General features: G+C 43.7%; 1 protein-coding gene across 2 annotated transcripts in view; it reads right to left on the bottom strand.

Moving 5' to 3' along the window:
- The window catches only part of slit1a (slit homolog 1a (Drosophila)), a 169,672-nt gene that overhangs the window by 85,723 nt on the left and 65,356 nt on the right, over window positions 1–18,593 (bottom strand). For both annotated transcript variants that reach the window (XM_077237610.1, XM_077237611.1), the window contains 7 exons: window positions 16,658–16,729; window positions 14,285–14,356; window positions 9,294–9,365; window positions 7,872–8,035; window positions 5,905–6,052; window positions 1,179–1,250; window positions 62–133 (listed from right to left, as the gene is read on the bottom strand). In XM_077237610.1, coding sequence (XP_077093725.1) covers window positions 62–133; window positions 1,179–1,250; window positions 5,905–6,052; window positions 7,872–8,035; window positions 9,294–9,365; window positions 14,285–14,356; window positions 16,658–16,729 — 672 coding nt within the window. The remainder of the gene's footprint in view (window positions 1–61; window positions 134–1,178; window positions 1,251–5,904; window positions 6,053–7,871; window positions 8,036–9,293; window positions 9,366–14,284; window positions 14,357–16,657; window positions 16,730–18,593) is intronic.

Raw genomic sequence — 18,593 nt, 5'->3', positions numbered from 1 at the left:
CACACACACACACACACACACACACACACACACACACACACACACACACACACACACTCACAGTGAGATCAGTGAGCGCAGGCCCAGGAATGCGTCGGGAGCGATCTCAGAGATCTGGTTGTTGCTGAGATCTCTGCAGAGAGACAGAAAACACACATTCAGACGTGAAGAGCGTTCTCCAGTGTCCCGCTGAGTGTGTCCCGCTTCTGGCTCATGCAGTCGCTGTGTACACCAGCGGGTCTGAACCTCCAGCGGCTGTGGTGAGGAGTATTAGTGAACGCCAGCATTACAGGCCACAGAGTAGATTTTAATAAGCCGGTGGTCTAACCATCCAACCACAGCAAGCTCAGCCAGAGAACACACTCCTGACGACATGTGAATCTGCAGAGCGCTGGGGCAAAGGAGCAAACCGGCTTCTTCAAAACCTCACGGCACATTTATTCATACAACACAGATCGTTTCAAAGCAGCTTCACAGTAATGAACTGGAAAATAACAGAATCGATCCAAACTTTATCAAATATGAGACAAATTCATATTCAGCTTAAAAAAAAAACAGCTCTACAATAGTGTCATTATTCAGATCAGGTTTTTGTTTAACTACAAACACACTGTGTAAAATGAACTTTACTGTGGGGATAGGCCTACTATGTTATCAGACTACATAGCCTATAATAAAAGATAATGAATTTCAAATCTGAACCAAACATATTTTTATTCAAAGATCAACAGTCTGTCATTAGTCTTTAGTCTGCCACAAAAAAACTACATTAAAATCATGAACTCAAATGCCATTGTGAAAAAAACTAAAAACAATGGATGTTGTAACAGTGCGTAAATCAGACCTTTCAGGCAATATCCATTCATATTTTTAATGAAAATTAGCATATCAATGCATATCTAAATTATCTTTGCAGAAATTCAAAAAAAGAAACAAAAAAGATGAGCAGCCGGAGCAGGACGACTCAACCTCCACGGACAGCTTTAATGTTTTATCAGACAATAACTACTCAAGATGTTGCTTTAGTATAATTTTTGGGACAATTAGGGCCGGATTCGGGATTCGGGACAACAGCTTAGATTTCGTCTGGTCACCCTAACGGTGAGGAATCTACGGCAAGCCTAATGTCTGTATAAGTTTGTTGCACACATGACGGCAGCGCTGAGTTACAAACTTACATTCGGCGCAGTTTCTTATAAGGAGAGAAGGCTCCAGGAGGGATGGATTTGATGCCGTTCTGTTCCAGTCGTCTGCAAAAAGAGAAACAGAGAAACACGCAAGTGTTATTGCAACGTTTACATTTCATTGCATCTCTAATAGACACAATCCCACTCCATGTCACCCGCAATCATGTAGTCAGTCTTGTGCGTGTCTGAGTTTAGTCTTCACTAATTTCTGCCATTAGTTTCTGCCATTAATATTCTCTCTGGATTCTGTATTTGGTTTATTAGCATTATTATTAGACATCATACAGCGCAAATGACTTTCTAGCCACTTAAAGTGATCAGCTTGTTTCCAGAACAGAGTTATTTATTTATTACTTTTCTGATCTCAAGAACCATTGATCTCTGTCATTTTTATGAAAAAATAAAAAATAAAAACAGTTTTCATTTTAAAGTGCCCTTTGTTAAGTTTTACCTAGTTAATCTGTTTTTTGCAGTTTAATAGAACAATACAACAATAATTTTGATCTGCCTGCATTGACACCATAATATGAGAACTGGACTGAACTGAGCTGGACAATGACATCACAGTTTTCTCCAGAGCGGCAATGAGGGGCTATTTTCTTCAAAAAAACAACTTTGTTGCATTATTTTCATGTTATCACTGTAAAGCTGCTTTGAAACAATCTGTACTGTAAAAAGCGCTATATAAATAAAGGTGACTTGACTTGACTTGGACAATGGAGGAGCCAGAGGGAAAGTGCCCAGTGGAGGGAAGAGGTGTAGCCAGAGGACTGGAAGTCCATGGAGTAACCAGGGTGATGCCTGACTAAGGTGGAGCCGGAGGGACGAGGGAACCTCGCGGAGCTGAGGGATGATGAACTAAGGTGGAGCCGAATGGTTTGAGGTCCGAGGTGGAGTCCAGGGTTTTGAGGCTAGAGGTTACTCCCCCCTCCTGTACGACGGCTCCCGACTGACAGAACAGCCCACGGGGGAGTGGAGGGAGGGAAGAGCCAGGGAGGAGATGAAGGAGTGCAATCCATAGTACAATCCAGAGCAGCGCCGAGACGAAGGCCCACGGGAGGAGCCGATGGAGGGAAGGTGGAGCCAGGAGCCTGTCCGACTGAGGTGGAGATGACGGAGGTGGAGACCCAGGCGGAGCCGAGGAGCCGTAGATCCGGGTAGACACCGATGGACTGGAGGGCCGAGGCGTGACCGCAGCCTAACGGGACAGAGGCGGGGAATGCAGACTGGTATCTCTTATTCTATTCTGAATGTTCCAATCCAATCCGACCTCTAACCTGTAATGCTGCCTGAATTATAACCATACACAGTTGGTTTGTTTGCCAGAGGAGAACTGAGCGACTGAGTCTGGGTTCTCCCAAGGTTTTTTTCTCCATTTGGTCACTGATGGAGTTTTGGTTCCTTGAGACTGTTGGCTTTGGCTTGTTTAGTTGGGGACACTTAATATTCAACAATAATTTTGATCTGCCTGCATTGACACCATAATATGAGAACTGGACTGAACTGAGTTGGACAATGACATCACAGTTTTCTCCAGAGCGGCAATGAGGGGCTATTTTCTTCAAAAAAACAACTTTGTTGCATTATTTTCATGTTATCACTGTAAAGCTGCTTTGAAACAATCTGTACTGTAAAAAGCGCTATATAAATAAAGGTGACTTGACTTGACTTGGACAATGGAGGAGCCAGAGGGAAAGTTCCCAGTGGAGAGAAGAGGTGTAGCCAGAGGACTGGAAGTCCATGGAGTAACCAGGGTGATGCCTGACTAAGGTGGAGCCAGAGGGACGAGGGAACCTCGTGGAGCTGAGGGATGATGAACTAAGGTGGAGCCGAATGGTTTGAGGTCCGAGGTGGAGTCCAGGGTTTGGAGGCTAGAGGTTACTCCCCCCTCCTGTACGACGGCTCCCGACTGACAGAACAGCCCACGGGGGAGTGGAGGAAGGGAAGAGCCAGGGAGGAGATGAAGGAGTGCGATCCATAGTGCGATCCAGATTTGCGCCAAGACGAAGGCCCATGGGAGGAGTCGATAGAGGGAAGGTAGAGCTAGGAGCCCGTCCGACTGAGGTGGAGCTGACGGAGGAGGAGATCTAGGCGGAGCAGAGGAGCCGAATATCTGGAGTGACACTGATGGACTGGAGGGCCGATGCGAAGAATGCAGACCAGGTTTGAGCCAGTGGGAGTGAGGACAATGGTGGAGCCAGAGGGAAAGAGCCCAGTGGAGCCGAAGGGGTGGAGGGAAGAGGTGTAGCCAGAGGACCGGATATCCATGGCGCAACCAGGGTGATGACTGACCAAGGTAAAGCCGGAGGGAGGAGGGAGCCTGGGGATGACGGACCACGGTGGAGCTGAGGGAGCGCTGAGCCAAGGTGGAGCCGATGGGTCGGAGGGCCAAGGTGGAGCCGATGGGTCGGAGGGCCAAGGTGGAGTCCAGGGTTGAATGAATGAATGAATGAGGCATTTATATAGCGCTTTCATATGTATAACTGTACACCCAAAGCGCTGCACAATCATGTCAGTGGATCTCTCCTCAACCCCCACCAGTGTGCAGCAACGGCGCCAGTGCGCTGACCCCACACCAGCTATAGGCGGAGGAGAGGAAGTGATAGAGCCAATTCAATGGATGGGGATTATTTAATCCATTGAATGATTGGAGGTTCAGAGACTAGAGGTGTAGCTGAGGGATCCACACACCAAGCAGGCTGTCTTTGGCAGTGGAAGAGGGAGGATGAGTGGGATCATCCGTGAAGGAGACTTGGGGCTGGGCAACGAAGACTTGGAGCTGGGATTGACCAGCGATAACTTAAATGACTTGGAACTGGGCAGAACCAATGACGGCAATTATGACTTGGAACTGAACGGGACCAACGGTGGAGACAGGGCTTGAATGTAGGAGGGAATCATAAGGAGGTATAGACTTCAGGGGCAGAAGGATGAAAGGAACTCCAGTCAACCATGTGAAACTCTACAAGCACTGGTCAGACTGGGCAGGCTTTGGCTCTGGGTCTGTGGTGGGTGGGTCTGGGTCTCTTAGCAACAAGGCACATGTTTTGCCTTAACATATCCATCTTATTTTGCAACACAGATGTAAGCTGTTTAGTGAATGTGTGGGATATTAAAGGGAAATAACTAGATGAATAATAAGTGCAGTAAATGGTAAAACTGTTTGCACAACAAACATTGTGTTTATACTTAAGACAATACATTAAAGTAATTTGGTAAAAAATACCAGTTTGCAATATCAAGCAACATAACAAACTGTTTTGTACATCTAAAAATAACTGTAAGCGAATGGCACTGGATTCATTTAACATGTACAATGTACAAATAGCCACACCTGCTCTTATGTTAAAAATAAGGTGGATATTGTCAATTTGCAAGTTGTTTTAAGGAGAGTACATTCACAAACTGATTAAAGTATTTGCTGTGTTTAAATTAAATGAGTTATTTTAGTGTATAAACAGGTAAATACTGCATACAGCATACTGTAATCCTTCCAAAAATAAATTTCTCATGTGTGTATGCTTTCTGTGGCCTGGCTGTAATGATCTGTTCATGGCAATACAATCATTCTGTCGTGGCAGAAACTTCGAGAACACCGCGAGCATCAGCTGTGCTGATAAAGGTGGGACGCGCTTCGTCTTTTCGTCTGGTTTTGGATGTCATTAAAGTCTGTGGCGGCTGGTTGTGTTTTTAAGGGTCTGTTTTAATGGCACACCCTGCGGCTTCAGTCCACAGTTCTGTGAAGAAAGCAGTTGTTTTCAGTCTAAACAGCCTAATTTAAAACAGGAAAGTCATTTGTCAGGGTCATTTAGAGCCTTCAGAGCCAGAGGCAATAACAGTTTGACTTAAACACTAGCAGAATTCCCCTTCTCTTCAAATGCAGGGTACTCAGTAGGAAATATAGAAACACAATTTTCATTCTTTGGATTGCAGTGATTCCAGACAGCACATTCCTGTGGTCTGTTCAGTCTCTGTCCAAATACATCTGTCGTAGATCATGTGACTAGAATCCAGATGTCGCAGCACTGTACTGCAAAAAATCATGTTCTTTCTCAGCGTTTCTGTCTTGTTTTCCAGTATAAAAGTAACACTTTTAGGTAAACCAAAGGTTAACTTTAGGTGTTGATTTAAATAACAAACTAAAAATGAGCAATACATTTGATACAGTATTTATCTTATCATCTTTTGTTAATGTTAGTTAATAAAAATCCAGCTGTTCATTTTAATAAAGTATTAGTAAATGTTTAAATTAAAAAGAACTAAGATTAATAAATGCTGTAGAAGTATTGTTCATTCTTAGTTCATGTTAACTAATGTAAACTAATGAACCTTATTGTAAAGTGTTACCAGTATGAATATCTAAACATTCTATAATTGGCCCATTGGCAGATATTTGTTCTAGTTTTAAGAATGAACTCACTTTATTTTGATACATTTTTCAGAAAACAAGATCTTGAGTAATTCTTGAGACCTACTCTTGAGTAATCTTGCCTCTCCAGTAACTGCATCTTGCTTTAAGAATGTTTAGATATTTGTACTGGAAAACAAGACAAACTTACATTTACACTTATGCATTTGGCAGACGCTTTTATCCAAAGCGACTTGCATTGCATGTAAGGTAAGTGTGTTTTCACAGTTTATGGATTCCCAGGGAATTGAACCCTCAACCTTGGCGTTGCGTGCGACGTGCTCTACTGTTTGAGCTTCAGGAACTTACATCTCCGCCATGCTGTCGGGCAGGTTCGCCGGGATCGCTGTCAGTCCTTTGCCTCTGCAGTCCACGATATTATTACTGCAGGTGCAGACGGCGGGACACGAGCCCGTGGCCAAACTACACGCCTGACCCACAGCGCTCTCAGACTGACCTGGAGAGAGACGTCCACACCAGTGACAAGAGTTGATGAGTAATGCAGAGGAACGGTGCAGATAGCAGTCAGGAACAGCACTCGACAGTATTCTAACAATGAAAGAACTAACCATGAAAAATACTTCTAAAGCATTTATTTATCGTAGTTTGTTCAATTCAACATTCACTAAAACATTATTGAAATAAAAAGTTGTATCTGTTGACCTCAGTGGTGTCCTTAACTACTATGTACTTACATAAAAATGATTCTTAGGTAGAATTTACTTATTGTTCATGTTGTATTGCAAAACATGGTATTTCAAGGTGACATTTACATATTACATGTACTTACTGTAGTATTAGTAATCATAATTAATTATGCATAATTATAAGCAATTAACCCTAAACCTACCCCAAACCCTATAGTAAGTGCTTAAATGTATAATAACAGTGTAACAAAGACACCTTAGAATAAAGTGTAACCCTTTATTTTAAGATGACATTGTTACAGTGTAATTACACAAACTAGTAAGTTAATTAATATTTCTCAGAACTCGTTTGTCATCTTAAAATAAAGGGTTGGGTTACACTTTAAGATGTCTTTGTGACACTGCAATTTTACATTTAAGTATTGAGTAATATTAAGTATCTACATGTTCTTACTACAGGGTTAGGATTAGAGTTTGGTTCAGGGTTAGTTGCATGTAATTATGCATAATTTATAGTTATTACTATAGTAACTACATGTAATGTAACAGTGACACTGTAAAATAAAGTGTTACCAGGTAAAGTGTGACCTTGTGCTGCTGATAGGGGTACGGTTAGGACACTTAGGACAGGTTTGGTGGTATGAGTCGGTTTAAGGCTGGGTTAAGAGGTCAACAGTGTATTTATAGATGTGAAGTACAGAAAATAATTACAGCTGTAATGACAGGCAGGTATTCTTTAAAGGTAAGTACAACATAAAAACAATATATGTACACAATAAGTGCATTGTATCTAATGATTGATTTAAATGTTAGTACATACTAACAACTAACTAATGGGACTGCATTAGTTAATGGACCTCAGCTAATATGAACTGTTGTATTTTATTAACAAAGATCAATACATACTGTAACAAATGCATTTAATGATAACTAATTAACCAATTCTAAATAATTGGAACTTAAGACCCCGATATACTTCAAAGTGAAACTGAAGAGCGAACTGAAAATCAGGCCAAAACGAAGTTCGTTTCTGGAGTTTGAAGCAGCTTGTCAAACTCCCATTGGTCAGTGTGGTGATGATGTAATAGGTGGGTGTGGCTCTGAGGCTCCGCCCTCTTTGAGCTGTAAATCTTCATTTCCTCTGTTCAGACGCGAGTAAAAACACGAACACACTGGAGAGCCGCTTTATAGTAGAAACTGAAGCTGTGATTCGAACTGAAAGAGACACTGACACTGTTTGTCATATTTAATACTGTAAATCTATCTATTGTATAAAGTGCTGTATGAATAAACGTGACGTGACTGTAGATCTGAATCTCAGAGCTGGAGCAAACATCTCCACATCACTATGATCAGATGCTTTCCGAACTGCTGTTTTCTTATTGTTATTGTGTGTTTATTCTGTTATTGAGAGGAAAGAGCAGCTCATATTTACTGTTTGATGTTTGTTAATAGTATATCACAGTTCGCACAGTTTATTTCTTTTTAACGTTTGCCGTGAGTATATCGGGGCCTTTATTGTCAAGTGTTACCAACTCGGCTCTGGTAAGTTATTTTGGTAATATATTAATTCAGATGAGTGGAATATAATAGAGAAAGAAACGCAGATTGGTCACTGGTTGGTGTTACCTGAGCAGCTGAACTCGTGTTTCTGGATCTCGGCGACGTTAATTCCTCGTAGCGGAGCTGGAGAACTGCACTGGGTGAACAGACCGATGGTCGGACGCTCTCGCAACCACTGCGACAGCCAGGCAAGATTGCAGTCACAGTTCAGGTTGTTGGAATGTAAACGGCTGAAGGAGGAAACATGGACGCACAATGAGGCCGTTATGCACTTGATGTTGTTTCAGGCTCTACTAGAACAGGTTTTCCTGCTTGAATGTTGATTATTTTCCTCATATTCTCCATTGTTGCGGCTCCTCTCTTCCCAGTCTGTCAGTAACGCTCTGTTTACTTCCTGTCTCTATGAAGCCCCTCCTCCTGAAAAGCACACTGTGCTCTGATTGGTCGGCTGGAGCAGTGTGTTGTGATTGGTCGAGCGCTTCGAGTGTGTTTGGGAAATGTCCCGCCCCTTACCATAACCGCCAGTTTAACACACTACTAACTAACTCAACCAGGCCCCGCCCCTTTATTCTGCGTATGAATTATTATAATGAGGAATATTGTGACGTGTTCGTTCCCGGAAGAAACTCAAGACTAAAATGGAGAATAACTCCCCTTTTCATGATCAAACAGCAACATTACACACTAAAGAAATAAAAAAAGCTGAATTTGCATTATCTGATTATTAGGGTATTTTTCTGTTAGGTAAAGGAGGAACGTCTGCTGCGAGATGACGGGACACATGCTTCAGAAGGAACTACAAAAAACGATCTTGTTTTACTGCTGCTATCTGTCTCAAATGAATAAACAGGAATCGCACAAACGTGGATCTGGCTTGCACTCTCTAAAACCTCTGAAACTTTAATCATGTTCTTGACATTCTTTAATGGAAACCTGTAATGTGAGTTTCAAACCATAAATCTGTAACCGTATGAAATAAATAAATAAATAAACCAGAACATCATGAGAAAGAAACTCCATGCGGTAAAACGGTTGAGAAATTCCACAGAAATACCAGAATATACATTTCATAAAAACAGTGTGTGGGGTGTTTATTTCTGGGGGAATTTGCTGTATGTGTGTGTGAATTACGGACTGTGGCTTCTGACAGAGCCGTGTGGCCTGAGCCGTCCCGCCAAAACTGCATGGAATGACAGTGTGTGTGTGTGTGTGTGTGTGTGTGTGTGTGTGTGTGTGTGTGCGCGTGTGTGTGTGTGTGTGTGTGTGTGTGTGTGTGTGTGTGTGTGTGTGTGTGTGTGTGTGTGTGTGTGTGTGTGTGTGTGTGCGTGTGTGTGTGTGCGTGTGTGTGTGTGTGTGTGTGTGTGTGCGTGTGTGTGTGTGCGTGTGTGTGTGCTTGTGCGTGTGTGCATGTGTGCGTGCGTGCGCGTGCGTGCGCATGTGTGTGTGCGTGCATGGTTTGTGTTTTCTGTGCATGTGTGTGTTACTCACAAGGTCCTGAGCTTGGGCATGTGGTTGAAGCTCGACACTGGAATGCCGCTGATGTTGTTGTTGTTCAGAGTTCTGCAAAATATCAAGACAATAAAACCCTCTGGTGCACTCACACACTCATACTCCCATCAAAAGTGGCCAAACACATTAAATGTAACCTCTTTTTTCTTTCTTTTCAGTAAAAATCAATTTAATATATTTTTTTCATTTGAATGCAGAGATTAACTTGAGTGCAGTTTTTGTTTAATTCGACGAATACTTTGAAATTTGAATTTTTATTTGACAGCCCTAGTGAGGTCCATGGTGGAGCCGGAGGGAAGGAGGAGACGTGGCAGGTGGAGGCGCAGAACCCGAGAAGTACGAGATGGAGCAAGAGAGACAAAGGACCCAGGTGGAGCCGGAGGGACGAGGGAGCCCGGCGAACCCTTAGGGATGGCAGTCCATAGTGGAGCCGAAGGAGCGGTGAGGCTTGAGGTGGAGCTGAGGGATTCACAGATCAAGGCGGAGCTGATGACTGGGAAATCCATGCAGCAAAGCTGAACCACTGGAGTTGCCGATGGGCTGAAGGGAGACAGCGAAGACGAGGCCGAAGAACTCAGACAGTGGAGGAGGGAGAGGAGGACCATCAGAATCAGAAACAGATCAGAAAGAGCTTTATTGACAAGTGTGCTTGCACACACAAGGAATTTTCCTTGGTACTGAGGCTTCCAGTGCACGGCTTCCAGTGCACATATACAAATACAGATACAACAAGTAATAGTAATACAAATAGTAATACAAATTCTACAAATAAAATTATAAAAAATATGAAAATACTATAAAAATATATGGTCACAATTGGGTTTTGTCAGAATAAACATTTACAGATAATGAACATATTTACAGTATTTTGTATAGTATGAATAAATATAAATATAAATATCACCTGAATTTTTAAGATATTGCACTAAACAGTGGGAGTATTGCACTTACAGGCATATGCCTTGGGAGATATGTTAACTGTTCAGGAGGGAAATGGCCTGTGGGAAGAAACTGTTCCTGTGCCGAGATGTTCTTGTGGCCAGTGATCTGAGTCTCCGTCTTGACGGTAACAGTTCAAACAGGTGGTGTCCAGGGTGAGTGGAGTCTGTGATGATTTTACCTGCTCTCTTCCTCACTCTGGAAGAGTACAGGTCCTGGAGGTTTGGCAGGGGGGCACCAATAATCCTCTCCGCAGTCCGGACTGTCCGTTGTAGTCTCCTGATGTCTGATTTGGTAGCTGAACCAAACCAGACAGTGATGGAAGTGCATAAGACAGACTCAATGACGGCTGAGTAGAACTGAATCAGCAGCTCCTGGGGCAAGTTGAACTTCCTCAGCTGGCAAAGGAAGTACAGTCTCTGCTGGGCCTTTTTCACAGTGGAGTCAATGTGATTGTCCCACTTCAGGTCCTGAGAGATGATAGTGCCCAGGAACCTGAATGACTCCACTGCTTCCACAGTGCTGTTCATGATGGTGAGTGGGGGAGTGCTGGGCTGTTCCTCCTGAAGTCCATGATCATCTCCACTGTTTTGAGCGTGTTCAGCTCAAGGTCGTTATAACTGCACCAGACAGCCAGCTGTTCAACCTCAAGTCTGTAAGCAGACTTGTCACCGTTTTCGATGAGACCGATGTCAGTGGTGTCGTCTGCAAATTTCAGGAGCTTGACAGTGGGGTCTTTAGAAGTGCAGTCATTAGTGTACAGGGAGAAGAGCAGTGGGGAGAGAATGCACCCTTGGGGGGCACCAGTGCTGATTATGAGTGTCTTGGATGTGTGTTTCCCCAGTCTCACTCGCTGCTGCCGGTCCGTCAGGAAGCTGGTGATTCACTGACAGATCGAGGATGGCATGGAGAGCTGGGTCAGTTTGGCTGTGAGAAGACCAGGCATGATGGTATTGAAGGCCGAACTGAAGTCCACAAAGAGGATCCTTGCATAAGTCCCTGGTCTGTCGAGATGTTGCAGGATATAATGCAGTCCTTTGTTGACTGCATCATCCACAGACCTGTTTGCTCTGTAAGCAAACTGAAAGGGATCCCGCAGGGGTCCAGTGATGTCCTTCAGGTGGGCCAGCACCAGTCTTTCAAACGACTTCATGACCACAGACGTGAGAGCGACAGGTCTCAGAGCGACAGGTAGTCATTAAGTCCAGTGATTTGGGGTTTTTTGGGGACAGGAATGATAGTGGAGCGTTTGAAGCAGCAGGGAACTTCACACTGCTCCAATGATCTATTGAAGATCTGCGTGAAGACCGGGCCAGTTGGTCAGCGCAGGCTATTAAACAAGCAGATGAGATGCCGTCTGGGCCTGAGGCTTTCCTAGTCTCCTGTTTTTGAAGACTCTGCTCACGTCCTCCACACAGACCTTAAGCTCAAGTTGAATGGCAGGAGGGGGGGGGGGGGGTTTGTGGGAGTGCAGGAGGTGATGGTGAATGTGTGAAGTGCAGATCAGACCGGGTGTGTGGTGTGAATGAGGGCTTTTCATACCGGCAGTAAAATGAATTTAAATCATCAGCCAGGTGTTGATTGTCCACAGATCGGGGGGATGGTGACTTGTATTTGGTGATGTTCCTCAGGCCATTCCAGACTGATGATGGGTCGTTGGATGAAAACTGGTTTTTCAGTTTATCAGAGTAGTTCCTTTAACAACTCTGATCTCCTTTATCAATCTGTTTCTGGCCTGGTTATACAAGATTTTATCCCCACTACTGTAAGCATCCTCTTTGGCATGACGAAGGTGTTTGAGTTTCCCAGTAAACCATGGTTTATTATTAGTGAATGATAAGAATGTCCTGGTAGGAATGCATGTATCCTCACAGAAACTTATATATGATGTTACAGTATCTGTGAGCTCATCCAGATCGTTGGTAGCAGCTTCAAAAACAGTCCAATCAGTGCAATCAAAGCAGGCCTGTAGATTCTGCTCTGCTTCATTAGTCCATCTTTTTACAGTCCTTATTACAGGTTTAGCTGATTTCAGTTTCTGCCTGTATGTCGGTATGAGATGAACCAAACAGTGATCAGAGAGCCCCAAAGCTGCCCGTGGGACCGAGTGATACGCATTTCTTATTGTGGTGTAACAGTGGTCCAGTATATTACTGTCTCTGGTGGGACATGTAACGTGCTGTCTGTATTTTAGTAGTTCACGGGAAAGATTTGCTTTGTTAAAATCCCCAAGAATGATTAAAAGAGAGTCAGGATACCTTTGTTCCGTTTCAGTTATTTGTTCAGCCAGCTGTAGTAGCGCCGCGCTCACGCACGCGTCTGGAGGGATGTATACATTCACGAGAATGAAAGAGGAAAACTCCCGAGGCGAGTAGAAGGGTTTACGGTTTATGAAATGTGCCTCTAAATTAGGAGAGCACATCTTCTTCAGTGTTGTCACATCTGAACACCAACTTTCGTTAATGTAGAAACACAATCCACCACCTCTCGTTTTCCCCGTTAGCTCCGCGATGCGATCCGCTCGGAACAGCTGGAAGCCCAGCAGATGTATTGCGTTGTCCGGTATGGCTTCACTCAGCCAGGTTTCAGTGAAGCACAAAGCAGCAGAGTTTAAAAAATCCTTGTTAGTGTGGGTGAGGAGAAGAAGTTCATCCGTTTTGTTAGGAAGGGATCGGAGATTCGCGAGATGAATACTGGGGAGTGAGGTGCGCAGGCCCTGAGTTTAACCAGCGCGCCGGCACGCTTCCCGCGTTTGCATCTGAACGCGCATTTGAACAACACCGCTGCCCCTCCGACGAGAATGTCCAGCAAAACGTCCGAATAATCAAAAACTGTAGAAAAGGTTTCTGGTGTGTGTTTCCTAATGTCCAGTAGTTCGTCTTTGGTGAAACTGATAGGAAAAGAATGACTAAACGCAGAACAAACAAACAAAAACAGCACAATAGCTGGAGAGCTCCACACCGAGGCAGCCATCCGCGGCACCATCTTCAATGTGATTATAATCTGTGATGAATGAGACTTGGAGCTGGGCAACGAAGACTTAAGATACGAAGCTTAACTAGCAATGACTTGGACGACTTAGGATTGTATGGGAGAACAGGAAACACCTCCTTATCTGGTCCATAATATAACAGATCCCCTGTAACCCAGCTCTGCATCTGTACCTCCAACCCAACCCCACAAACTCCTTCAACATGTCCTCGATGACGTGAACAGCCTCCAGTAAATCAGCCTCCGGCTCTGTTGTCACGACAGGCTCGGGCTCAGTTCTGGCACGGCTGAGCGCTGGCTGGGCTCTGGGGCCGGAGAGGTCTTCCTCAGTGGGGCAGAAGGTGAACGGTGAGATATTGCATGCGTTTGTGGCAGAACATACACAGCGAGCGGTGGGGCAGTGAATAAGGCATGCAGGGTTGAGAAAGTTCCTTGTGTGGTCCTCGAGGGAGCGATGCCCAGCTCCGGCAGGCGGAGGATAACCGCAGGCATGTCCATAGTATTCATTCTCCGTAAAAAAATCCCTTCTTATGTCTCTCATTCTGTATCATGCGTGACGCAGGAAGAACAAACAATTGTAATACTTTTGATGAACGTGAAGAGAACACTACACATGCACAACATAACGTTAACACAAGAACTGAGGAAGACTGAAGGCTTAAATACACGAGGAACAGGAAACAGGTGTGACACTAATCAGGGACTATGACAGCAAATAATTGTCACTGATTTTACTGATTTAACCTGTTTAACATCATGAATTCAATTGTCTATGATCCTAAAAGAAATCATGAACATTTGTGCATATGCCCATATAGTTGCGAGTAAAATGCTGATGTTTCACATGCTGTCAGGCCATTAATAATGTATGTTTTATTGTCAACGCAAATCTACAAGCATACGTCACATTTTAATTTCCCACACAACATCAGATTAATGCTGGATGGTAAAGACTCGCTCTTGTTCATGCCATAGATTACGTTTGCTTTAGGTAATGAGATGCAGTCGGTGTGTTTAACTTTGTATGTTCTTATACTCACAGAACTTCAACTCCACGTAACGCACGGAAAGCGCCGTCCTCGATGCAGCTGATGTGATTCTTGTCTAACTGACTGTTAAAACAGAATGAAATTCTGTTCAGAAACTGCTGCAGTGTGATCTGGTGTAGTGTGATCTGGTGTAGTGTGATCTGGTGCAGTGTGGTCTGGTGTACTGTGATCTGGTGTAGTGTGATCTGGTGTAGTGTGATCTGGTGTAGTGTGATCTGGTGCAGTGTGATCTGGTGTAGTGTGATCTGGTGTAGTGTGATCTGGTGTAGTGTGATCTGGTGCAGTGTGATCTGGTGTAGTGTGATCTGGTGTAGTGTGATCTGGTGTAGTGTGATCTGGAGTAGTGTGATCTGGTGTAGTGTGATCTGGTGTAGTGTGATCTGGTGCAGTGTGGTCTGGTGTACTGTGATCTGGTGTACTGTGATCTGGTGTAGTGTGATCTGGTGTAGTGTGATCTGGTGTACTGTGATCTGGTGTAGTGTGATCTGGTGTAGTGTGATCTGGTGTAGTGTGGTCTGGTGTACTGTGATCTGGTGTACTGTGATCTGGTGTAGTGTGATATGGTGCAGTGTGATCTGGTTTAGTGTTATCTGGTGTAGTGTGATCTGGTGCAGTGTGATCTGGTGTACTGTGATCTGGTGTAGTGTGGTCTGGTGTAGTGTGATCTGGTGTAGTGTGATCTGGTGTAGTGTGATCTGGTGTAGTGTGATCTGATGCAATATGATCTGGTGTGGTGTGATCTGGTGTAGTGTGATCTGGTGCAGTGTGATCTGGTGTAGTGTGATCTGGTGTAGTGTGATCTGGTGTAGTGTGATCTGGTGTACTGTGATCTGGTGTAGTTTGATCTGGTGTAGTGTGATCTGGTGTAGTGTGATCTGGTGCGGTGTGATCTGGTGTACTGTGATCTGGTGTACTGTGATCTGGTGTACTGTGATCTGGTGTAGTGTTATCTGGTGTAATGTGATTTGGTGTAGTGTGATCTGGTGTAGTGTGATCTGGTGTAGTGTGATCTGGTGTACTGTGATCTGGTGTAGTGTTATCTGGTGTACTGTGATCTGGTGTAGTGTGATCTGGTGTAGTTTGATCTGTTGTACTGTGATCTGGTGTAGTGTGATCTGGTGTATTGTGATCTGGTGTAGTGTGATCTGGTGTAGTGTGATCTGGTGTACTGTGATCTGGTGTAGTGTGATCTGGTGTAGTGTGATCTGGTGTAGTGTGATCTGGTGTAGTGTGATCTGGTGTAGTGTGATCTGGTGCAGTGTGATCTGGTGCAGTGTGATCTGGTGTAGTGTGATCTGGTGTAGTGTGATCTGGTGTAGTGTGATCTGGTGTAGTGTGATCTGGTGTACTGTGATCTGGTGTAGTGTGATCTGGTGTAGTGTGATCTGGTGTACTGTGATCTGGTGTAGTGTGATCTTGTGTAGTGTGATCTGGTGTAGTGTGATCTGGTATAGTGTGATCTGGTGTAGTGTGATCTGGTGTAGTGTCATCTGGTGCAGTGTGATCTGGTGTAGTGTCATCTGGTGTAGTGTGATGTGGTGTAGTGTGATGTGGTGTAGTGTGATCTGGTGCAGTGTGATCTGGTGCAGTGTGATCTGGTGTAGTGTCATCTGGTGTAGTGTGATGTGGTGTAGTGTGATCTGGTGTACTGTGATCTGGTGTACTGTGATCTGGTGTACTGTGATCTGGTGTAGTGTGATCTGGTGTAGTGTGATCTGGTGTAGTGTGATCTGGTGCAGTGTGATCTGGTGTAGTGTGATCTGGTGTACTGTGATCTGGTGCAGTGTGATCTGGTGCAGTGTGATCTGGTGCAGTGTGATCTGGTGTAGTGTGATCTGGTGTACTGTGATCTGGTGTAGTGTGATCTGGTGTAGTGTGATCTGGTGTAGTGTGATCTGGTGTAGTGTGATCTGGTGTAGTGTGATCTGGTGTAGTGTGATCTGGTGTAGTGTGATCTGGTGTAGTGTGATCTGGTGTAGTGTGATCTGGTGTAGTGTGATCTGGTGTAGTGTGATCTGGTGTACTGTGATCTGGTGTAGTGTGATCTGGTGTAGTGTGATCTGGTGTAGTGTGATCTGGTGTAGTGTGATCTGGTGTAGTGTGATCTGGTGCAGTGTGATCTGGTGCAGTGTGATCTGGTGTAGTGTGATGTGGTGTAGTGTGATCTGGTGTAGTGTGATCTGGTGTAGTGTGATCTGGTGTAGTGTGATCTGGTGCAGTGTGATCTGGTGTAGTGTGATCTGGTGTAGTGTGATCTGGTGTAGTGTGATCTGGTGTAGTGTGATCTGGTGTAGTGTGATCTGGTGTAGTGTGATCTGGTGTAGTGTGATCTGGTGTAGTGAGCTGTCGTGTTGCGAGTCTCACAGGTTCTTGATGTCCGTCGCTCCTCTGAACGCCTTTCGGGGAATCGCCTGGATGAAGTTCTCACTCAAGTCACTGTAAAAAGAAAAAATATAGGATTAACTAGATGAGTAGAATTTGATGACAAACTTTGATGTTGGCTTATTTGAAAGTTTGGAATCTTTTGCTAACATGAAGAAGCTTAAACAGTAGATCCGGATGTTGCCTTTGTCAAGCGAACATAACTACCTTACATAATACATAATGGCATTTTATAAACGACACGCAGCAGTCAGTACACTTGAGATAACCGTTTCTAAATTTACATCTCAAAATGTTCATGAGAGACTTATAATTAATGCATCAATGGAATATAGAGATTACCCAGAAACCATTATCCACGCACGCTCTGTTCTGACATCAGGTGTTCAAATGAATCATTTATATAAGGCTATCTTACTCATTGTTCGTTGAACATTTTGTCAGTTAGTGACGATCAATGTAAGAACTCCCCAAATGCACTGCAAGCCTGAGCAGATCGTACAGACTATTGGTGACAATACAACGGCTTTTGGGAAATGCAGATTTTTATATATATAAGGCAGTATGCAAAAAAACGTAGCACCTACACTAAACCCTAAACACACCGATAGTGTTAAGAAAAGCATTTGCTGAAGCAACCATGCCATTGTCCTTTGCTTCTTTGAGTCTCTGAGCTCTTTTATCGTGACTCGTATCATAAGTGCAGTGCTGTACCAGCTGACACGTTTGCTACATCAGAAAAGCCACACAAATTAAGCTGATCATGAGATGCAAATGTCATAAATTATTATCTTATCAAATCATGCACTATTGTACAAGTCTTTTGAGCTCATATAGTAGTGTATTGAGGTCTATATATAATCTGCCCCTGCAATCATAATGAATGTCCCTCCCATTCTATGCATACACTCTGTATCTAATTTGCTAAATAATGTGTATTTGGGGCAACATGAAATGAAAAAGGACGTGTAATAATGGGAGTAATAATAATTAAGAATATTTTCATAATATTTTATAAGAATATCCAGAATTAAAACTGTGACTGTAAAAAAAGTTGTCAGAGAAATTGGCTAAAATATAATGTCCTCTACGGAGGCAAAACATCTATTCTGGGTTTCAGGAGGATATTTCTGTGAATCCAGCATTTATATGCAGATGTCACTTCTGAAACTTTGTAGCATGAAAAACAATACTTTTATTCAATGGATTTAATAGATTGTAGCCTTGATAGTGAGCCAGGACCGCTACAGTCGCTAAAACACTGTTGCCTTGTCAGTTCATCGCGATCTCACAAAGTTGCGTTGTAATAAACAAAGCTGCCAACAACGCACAATGAATCTCTTTCTCACATCGTGTCTACACAGCGTTTGTTAATGATAGGTTTTGCGAGCTGCATAACTCTGAATAAAAACTCTGGCATTTTGCACGGTGAGTGGATTCTGACTAACTTAAACACCTCTGATTGGCCATTGGGTTCATGAGATCAACAGCTATCTCTGTGATTGGCTATATTGCTGCAAAAACGTTGTAAATAGATGCATTTGACGTTCTCCAGAGTGCGAACACAAATATGCACCGGAGCGTTTGCCAATATATTATTACAGTATAAACTGGGTGTATAAACATCCTCTAACACCCCTGTAGAACCGAGCCTGAGCATAACAACATACAAGACTTCACACAGAATGACTGAAAACACAGGGCTTCAATAGGCAAGAGTAAACGTAATAATAACACACAGGTGGAAGTAATCAGAACATGATGAGTCCAGGCAATGGGTTATGGGAAATGCAGTCCATGATGTGATTAAGCAAACGGAAGGAGCGCCCTCTGGTGGAGATCATGGGGACTCAATGTGTAACACGTTTACAATGGAAAATATCAAAAGTAGTGCAATGTTAGTGTAATATCATTAAGA

Source organism: Siphateles boraxobius, unplaced genomic scaffold (assembly GCF_051911475.1).
Source record: "Siphateles boraxobius isolate OS27281-9 unplaced genomic scaffold, OSU_SipBor_1 204, whole genome shotgun sequence".
NCBI lineage: Eukaryota > Metazoa > Chordata > Actinopteri > Cypriniformes > Leuciscidae > Siphateles > Siphateles boraxobius.
The sequence above is the reverse complement of the archived record's forward strand: the minus strand, read 5'-3'. Positions and strand labels throughout refer to the sequence as shown.